The sequence below is a fragment of the Telopea speciosissima genome, chromosome 8 (genome assembly GCF_018873765.1).
Source record: "Telopea speciosissima isolate NSW1024214 ecotype Mountain lineage chromosome 8, Tspe_v1, whole genome shotgun sequence".
In the NCBI taxonomy this organism is placed as follows: domain Eukaryota; kingdom Viridiplantae; phylum Streptophyta; class Magnoliopsida; order Proteales; family Proteaceae; genus Telopea; species Telopea speciosissima.
This window is the reverse complement of record NC_057923.1, coordinates 53,325,406-53,334,151: the sequence shown is the minus strand read 5'-3', so window position 1 is coordinate 53,334,151 and position 8,746 is coordinate 53,325,406. Positions and strand designations below refer to the sequence as shown.

General features: G+C 39.8%; 1 protein-coding gene across 2 annotated transcripts in view; it reads left to right on the top strand.

Moving 5' to 3' along the window:
* The first annotated feature begins 1,646 nt into the window (after positions 1–1,646).
* Positions 1,647–8,746, top strand: part of LOC122670823 (cinnamoyl-CoA reductase 1) — a 10,188-nt gene continuing 3,088 nt past the window's right edge. The window contains exons 1-5 of one of the 2 annotated variants that reach the window (XM_043867825.1): positions 1,647–1,836; positions 2,067–2,239; positions 2,325–2,510; positions 3,774–3,936; positions 6,665–6,851. In XM_043867825.1, the coding sequence (XP_043723760.1) occupies positions 1,716–1,836; positions 2,067–2,239; positions 2,325–2,510; positions 3,774–3,936; positions 6,665–6,851 (830 nt within the window). In that variant the 5' untranslated portion in view covers positions 1,647–1,715. The remainder of the gene's footprint in view (positions 1,837–2,066; positions 2,240–2,324; positions 2,511–3,773; positions 3,937–6,664; positions 6,852–8,746) is intronic. The other variant, XM_043867826.1, reaches the window with a different exon arrangement.

The window sequence follows — 8,746 nt, the reverse complement described above, 5'->3', positions numbered from 1 at the left end:
CATATGAATCCTTGTTCAATAGGATTTGGAATCAGGTCATTACGACTTTTATTGAACAAGCAAGTTATCCTCATTTTACTGAGAATATGCCTTTCTAAAAATTCCTGTCTGAATTGTGCTTTCGTTGTTGCTCTGCAGCCGTTAGATGTATCGTCTCGCACTAGAGAGGAGCCAAATCCGATGACCCATGTGTTTTTTAAATGCCTTTTTATAGTTTCTTGTCAGAAAGCTTCTCCCTTCCATTTGGATGCTTCCTTATAGGAATCTTTATGCATGACTTTCCTTTTTATCTTTCACATTACAAGGATGTTCTTGACCAAATGATTGCCATATTCAATGGTCATCTTTATTGTGGCAAATTTGAAAGTCATGAAACAAGGTACTCTTTAATTTTGAGCAATTAAATCTTTATTCGACTATTTCAACTGTTATGTATACCATTGAAGAGAATAGAATATGTATGGTTAGTATTATTTCTAATGGTTTATTTTCGGAAGGCAACTTTCCTATTTTTCAAGTTCATCCCTTAATAATCCTAATTTTGGTTTGTACTCTGCAATCACTTTTACAGATGGAGCTTGTTTCTTCATCAAAGAAAGAGGTGAGATGAGCTATTTTCTTCGATCAAAACAGGCACTTCCTTGGTGTCCGTTGTAAAGCTAGCTGGAGTTTCTCTGTAGTTGTTCAAGAAGATGAAGGAATTAGGGATGTTTTCTTTTTCGGCCCACGCTTTGGAAATCAGGCATATCATGATCTTCTGACTATTTAGGTGTTATCAAAGCCTTAAATGGTGCCTCCTCCCGCACAGATTGGGTGATGACAATTATTATTGAGGATGTTTTGTCTCTTTCTCAGGAGTTTGCTCATGTAGATTTTTGTTTTGTTTCTAGATCGTCTAATAGAGAACCTTACTTCCTCTCCTCAAGCTTTTTGAAGTTCTAGTTGTCAAAAAACTGGTGGCTCTCTCCACCTCATTTTCTTGTAAACTCTGCTTTCCTCGACATGAGGTTCTCCTTGTCCGACTTCTCATAACATAATTCTTAGTTTCATGTCCCAAAAAAAACATTACTTGTTTTTTAGGTAAAAAACATTACTTTTTTTAGTAAGCCCATTTTTTGTTATATTTAAAAAAGAAATTAAGACATGATGTTGAGATTATATGTTGTACATCAAACATAGATCTACACCATTGGTATTAACGTAAATTAACTTTGATTTCTGATCATTTTTTTTTACTAAAAAATCTAGAGAAATATTGTTTTTATGAATTTTATGAGAGAAAGTTCTATGTGGGGGAGTGTGGCCCAATGTCCAAACAAAGAGACATAATGACTGCCCCAACCCCACGAAAGGTGGTAATGATCATCCTGTTGATACCTTTGTGCATGTGCATGGGCCACGTTCTCCTACACGAAACTCTTGCTTAAATTTTATTTAAAAAAAAAAAAATCAAGGAAAGAGATCGCTGTCTAAGCGTGTAGTCTCTGTACTAGCACAAGGCCAAAGAGAATGCAAGCATCAGCACCAATCAATACGGGTGGGATATTTGATTTCATGGAGGGTGGGGGTTACCCCGCTTCTGTGTCAAGGCGTAACCACCACGCGACCAGGTAGCATTATATAATATGATGCAGGAAGATGTGGTTCTGGGAGAGTGCGTGCCTGAGTGTGTGTGTGTGTGTGAGAACTGAGACGTGAAAAGCAAGAGAGGAGCGATGGCGATCAGGAAGGACGAGGCGGTGTGTGTTACAGGAGGAAGCGGCTTCATAGGCTCTTGGCTGGTTCGTCTTCTCCTCGACCGTGGCTACACCGTCCACGCCACCGTCAAAGATCTCAGTACTTGTTCCTTCTACTACTATTCTTTATCTTTAATTAATTATCCTTTTCTATTTCATCATCATTGTTTTCACTTCCCCTCACTCTCTCTCAGTAGAAATTTCATCTTTTCATTTTGAGAATCAGTCATTGGCGCCATTCCTCTCATCCCTAAGTTCTAATTGAAGTTTCAATCTTGAACTGCTGTTCTCTGCTCAACTGACAACGACTCTTCTACTTCAATCAATCAGATGATGATAGAGAAACGAAGCATCTGGAAGCCCTAGAAGGAGCAGACTCGCGTCTCCGTCTCTTCCAGATCGATCTCCTCGACTACGATTCCCTCCTCGCCGCTATCAATGGCACCGTCGGTGTTTTCCACCTGGCTTCCCCCTGTATTGTCGATCGAGTTCTGGATCCCCAGGTCCGTCTTCTCAATCCTACGGCTACTAAATAAATTCTCGTAATTCTTTTATTTTTTAAAGAATAATTGAATAGTACTATACCAGAAAGAGCTTTTGGAGCCGGCGATCAGTGGGACGATAAATGCACTAAAAGCGGCGAAGGAGTGCGGGGTGAGGCGAGTGGTTGTGACCTCATCGATATCTGCCATCGTTCCCAGCCCCAACTGGCCTGCCGATGTCATCAAGAACGAGGATTGCTGGACGGATCTCGACTACTGCAATCATAAAGAGGTGAGAGTTAAAGCTTAATCTTAGATATATGATATTCATATCCTTATTTAATTCCCTTTTCTCTGCTCTTGACATGTTCGAAGTTTGAACTTTGAAAGCCTGAAACAGATTTTTGCAGGCTTTTAGAGATTAGACCTTGTTTGACAGTTCAGAAAGAGATTTTTGGAGGTCGTGCTTGGCGCGTTGGTCAAGTGCTCACTTGTTGAACGCTTGATCACGGGTTCAAGTCCTGGAAACAGCCTTTGGAAATAAGGGTAAGGCTGCATACATCTGACCCTCCCCAAACCCTGCTGAACGTGGGAGCCTAGTGCACTGGGTACAACCTTTTTCTTTGTGCTGCCTCGTCTGGAATTGGGCTGAGCTTGGGCGGATTCGACCCTTGCCAATCCATTCTAGTTCATAACCTGACCTCCCAATCAAACCAAATATATGTGTACAACCTAATTTATTTATCCAATGGTCAAAATTGCCAAATTAGCAGACCACGTGGTCCCTTAGCTTGTGCCCATGTCATTCATCATTCGAATGTTGAGTGTCAACCATGGGAATTGGCATGTGGTAGGAGATGACTTTTGAAATAGGGAAAGTTTTGAACAAAAAGGTAGGATGACTGATAATTCGAGGTCAAGAAAATAGTACTTGGTGGGTCATACTATTAAGTGAGACCATGTAATTTGACACTTAACAATCCAAAGGATCAATTATCTATATGACAGTTGGAATTGCCAGATCAGCCCTCTGTTCTGACTCCCCCTTTTTATATTTCTAAATCGATTCCCATATCTGAACCCAAACCTTGGTTGAAGATGCAACTGTCAACTGTATTTTCTGCTCTTTAATAAATCCTTGGTTGAAGATGCAACAATAATCACCATTTGGACCCTCAAAATTCAAAATTGTCTTTCATCTAGTATCACCCCCCCCCCCCCCAAAAAAAAAATAATAATAATAAAAATAATCCACATTGCATCAAATTGGTACCAAAATTAAACCCAGAGGTGTCTCCTTTTATGTTCAAACCGTACTTGCCTAATGGGAGAACTACTTTGTTACTCTAGACAAAGGGTGAACAGGAAGGGCTTATTGAAAATTACTTGTGCACAGTCTAATCGAACATGTTCTTAAACACCAATGTGCTAGTTATTCTACTGCTGCTCCTATGAAAATTGGCTGATTTGTATGCCTGAGTTATGATTTGTTTCCCTTCTGATTTTACTGTTCATTTCTACTCTCTTATTTTTTTATTATTTTATTGTGGCCTAGATCTGGTATCCCGCTTCTAAAACAATGGCGGAAAAAGCTGCATGGGAGTTTGCTGAGAAGGAAGGCTTGGACGTCGTTGTTGTCAATCCTGGCACTGTGATGGGCCCTGTTCTTCCTCCAACCCTTAATGCAAGCATGACCATGCTTCTTCGCCTTCTTGAAGGTATCACATCATTCTGTGCATTACTTCAGGTGCTTATCATAATTTCTATTACACTGAACTCTGCTGCCCTGTTAATGAAGGATTTTTGGTTATTGAAACACGAATATAAGTTGAAGTTTTGAAGAACTGTAGTATCAGTTTTAAAAAATATATATGAATAAGCTTAAGTATACAATTATCTTTCATCTCATTGTGATGAATGTGTGCTTGCGGTTCTTAAAACACAATCATAATCTTAAGTACTTGTATCCATATGAATTTTTAAAGAACTTGTAAGTTTGACCTTAAGCAGCTTTCAAATAGTGATGCATGTGTCTAAAACTGCATATGGGATTACGAAGCAAACTGAAGGGTGATAGTTTGCATTATGACTACTCCATGTATAAGTAATACAAGTTAATGTTTTCATTGAGTATTTCCTTGGTATCCTTATTTCATCATTCCCCTGACTTTCCTGTCTTCCTTATGTCATGCTATGTGTTGAAGTTGATTAATGCTGAGAGTTGACTTGGTCAAAGTTCGGGCAGTTTGTGCTCAGTAATAATAATTTTGAGAATAATCAACTGCCTCTCTCTCTCTCTCTCTCTTCATATATAATTTTGGTCGTCACCAGTTGCATCAAAATATCTAGTCGGCTAGACTTCATCGTACTGAAGTTGATTCAGACACGATGGACTTCAATTGATTTTTCGATTGACCTTGGGATTTTGGTGCTTTGGAAGGGTTTGTAACTTAATAGATATTAGGGAAAATTACATTACCACCCCCTGAGGTTTGTATTAAATACAGAGCGACCCCCTGTGTTTTTAAATTATACAGCCACACCCCCTGAGTGGACGGTGAGTGAACGGTGTTAAATAATACATTTTAAATACCAACTTTGCCCTCTTCTAATATCTTGTTAATACTTAGCTGGAAATTCCAACTTTGCCCTCTTCTAAGATTATAAACCAAAAACCCTTTTTACCATTGTCTTCATCCCCAAATTTGAAGTTCTCTCCATCGCTGACTTGCAACTCCATCGCTGACCTGCAAGTCCAATGCATAGGTATTCATTTATACATCTATGTCTTCTCTCCCTCAACTCTTCTCCCTCTGTTCTCTCTCGGGTTTTTTTTCCTTGCTCTCATTGAAATGCCACTAGATAGGAAATATAAGCGTGAAACACTTTCCATGGAAGATTGTTGAAATGGGTGAATTATTGGGTTTGTGTCTTCTACTCCCACAAAAGACACAAATCTTCTTGAACCACCAACAACACTTCCTCTCTAAGTGGTGCAAGTCCTTGAATTATGGCCTTGTTCCCAAAATGTGAACTTCAAAACCAACCACCGCATCCACACATATACAGCAACTGAGAATCTTATAGAATTTAGAAAAAAAGAAGTATCAAATTCAGGTATCTTCGAGGATAACGTCAGATTTTTATTCGTAATTATTACAAACCATATCTATGGTTTCCAGGGGATCGTTCTACACTGTAGTTATCCTATTATTCATGATGTACTCGTATACTTTATCAATGTAACCTCCACAGCAAGCCCAAATGACTATCTGGCTACCAACCATCTGTTGCTAAGAAAGGTTCAATAGCTCTTCAGTCATGACTTTGTTGATACCATCAACGGCTGCTAGAAACCCAATGTGAAATGAAGAGGAAAATCGCACCCCCAAATAAAACCCCCAAATAGATTTAACAGAAATGGGAGACTAACCAGATCCGGCCCAAATCCATGTCGTTAACAGAAATTGGAGACAAATCCGGTGAGGAAGCAATTTGACAACAGTAATCAGAGATTCAGTGAGAGAGAGAGAGAGAATGGGGAAGAGACGTACCTACAGGAAGTTCTACGATGTAGTTCAGACCCACCCTTCCAGAGACGCCAAGGATTAAGCACGAAACCTGCAATATAGGAAAAATCAGAACCGGCGTCACTGTGAGAGAGAGAGAGAGAGAGAGTGAGTGGGGGAAGTGCAGAAAGAAAACGAAGAAGAAGAAGGAGAAGGAGAAGGTCGTTGCCGTTCATCGCCGATCTCGGTGATGGTCTCAGCAGATCCCATGTTGTAGTTCTCAGTGATGGTCTCAGTAGATGTCGCCGGTACGGTTGTCGCACTTCTCGGTTCTTGTAGCAGGCAGGGGATGGCGTTGAACATTGCCTCAGAAGATCGCCATCTTCAGAACCATAAACCCTTGTAGTTGCAGAGGAAGAAGATCGCCATCTTCTGATTCGAGTAACAGGGCAGGGGAAGGGGGTGGGAAGGGGTGGTAAGCTCAAACCCCAAATAGGGGTATATTAGTCATTTTAAGTCATGAATTACCAACACCGTACCACTTAACGGGATTGATATAACGGAGTGGGGCTGACTGTAACAACTAACCAAACCTCAGGGGGTGTGGCTGTATAATTTAAAAATACAGGGGGTCGTTCTGTATTTAATACAAACCTCAGGGGGTGGCAGTGTAATTTTCCCTAGATATTATTTTCTCACTTTCTCAGACAAATTTGTAATGTACTGGGAGGCTTTTTGTTTCTTCTTGTTGAATGTGAAATATGAATTTGCATTCTTCCCCATTAATAAATTCTTTCACCCCCCCCCCCCCCCCAAATGAAGGTTATCTTGAATTTGTTTTCTTTCCATTGTTCTTTCAATACTTTGGTGTATCTAAAGATTTGTGATCCACTGAATTAATTCGAAAGTCTGATTTTGGCATGCCATCATGGTGCAGGGTGCACTGAAGAGTATGAGAATTATTTTATGGGATCTGTTCATGTGAAAGATGTAGCTTTAGCTCACATCTTAGTATATGAGAACAAATCAGCTTCAGGAAGACATCTGTGTGTTGAAGCCATATCTCATTATGGTGACTTTGCAGCTACAGTTTCTGAACTTTACCTTGAATACAAGTTGCCCAGGTATGACTCACTCGTAATTATAATACAGAGGATTTTCAATGGTAAGCACTAAATATTTTTACATATGCATTCCTGATAAGTATTCCTTATGATCCTTCTGTTTTGGGGAACCATGGAAGTTTTTTAGTTGAGAACTATCACATAGATAATGTTTTATGCATGGATTAACCTAATTTATAATACATAATCGCCATGCGGTCTCATGATTTTGCAAATCATAGAAACCTTCCCTCCAACCTTAGAATGAACTAAAGGCCATGCTGACCATTTTACTTGGCTGAGAACTTTTATAGGGCTTATGTCAGGGAATAAGTTTTTCATGTTCTGCCATTATCTTGTCTGGAGTTACTGAGTCGCTATCTTGTCTGGAGTTACTGAGTCGCATGAATTCTTTGTTCACATATATATCTCTTCTCCTTGTTCTTGACTTCCTTATGCATGAACCTTTTTCAGATAATATGTTGTTTGACATGTACAGTTATAAAGTCTTGAAGCTGTTGTTTCTTTTATATGTGGTGTAACAAACTTCTGCTTTTTTTTTATTCATGTACAGAGGAGGGGGAAAAGAGGAGGGGAAAAAAAAAGAAAAAAAGAAACTGCTGCTCTTGTCGTTTATGTCATAGCAGGTGCTAGATTTCGTCAACCAGTTTAGACCATAAGAGCAACAATGCATGCCACTCCTACTCAGGCAATGAAGGAATAACAATTTGCCTGTGATCTCCATTGTGGGTCTGTCCAGTATCTAATAATTTACAAGTGAGGGATGTTGGTTCATGGCAACCCAATAGAGGGGGGTGTTGAATTGGATAATCGACTCAAGTGTTAGACAATGAAAATTTCTCTACCCAAAAACTTAACTACTTGAAGGAAAGAAATTGTAAAGCAAAGAGAGAGTGATAAGGTGCAAATGTGAAGGGGGAAGAGATAATGATTGACACAAGTGATTTAGTGTGGTTCGGCCAATGCCTGCATCCACTTCCAAAAGTCACTGCCTTGGACTTTGACTTGAATGATCTCGAACCCCTACAATTACTTTTACGTGTTCAACAACAACCCAAGTGTTTTGCTCACACTCAAACCTAGTTGTTTTTCTAGGTTCACCATTAACAACCTTACACAACTTCAAAAAGTTGAGATGAAGGAAACAAGGCTTAAATAGCCAAGGTACACAAAAGAAAGCTCAAATGAATAACTTCTAGAAAAGTAGATTTGCAAGATAGAAAGTACTTGGTGATTCTCAACAAAGGAGCACCTAAGACCATAGTTGTCAAGGCGTCGCCTAGGCGGTGCCTTGGCGTCCAGGCAGAAATATGGGCACTAAGCAGGGCTACGCTTACCTGGAGTCATGAATGGCGGTCGCTTTGACCATCTAGGCGTCACCAAGGCGGCTAAAGCAACGCCTTGGTGCGCCATATAGTCAAGTCGACCGCCATTCATGACTCATGTTCTGTTTTTTTATTTTTTTAATGCATTTTATTTTATTCTTTTTGTTTGATTTTTATTGGTTTGTGTATAAGAATTTTAGTGTATGCTGCTACATGGGATAAATAAGCTTTAAAACTAAAAGGGGAAGGTATTGGTACACGGTATATTCCGTGCATCAATGCATTCAATAAGGGGGTGGGGGGGCCTTATGGTCATTTTGGATGGGCATTTATGCCCATTTGGCGGTACTTCATACAGGCCGTGTACATGCACGACCGTGTACCAAAACTTTTGCCAAACTAAAAACTTAAAAAGTCTAAACTCTAAAAAGTAAAAAGTAAAATCCCTAAAACAAATTAAAACCCTTGATTTCTCTCTGGCCTCTGCGCAACCGCAAGTTTGCAACCCTCGACTCTTCGTCTCTTCCAGTTCCGGCAAGGCGGCAACAACAACTCGACCCTTCCCGTCTT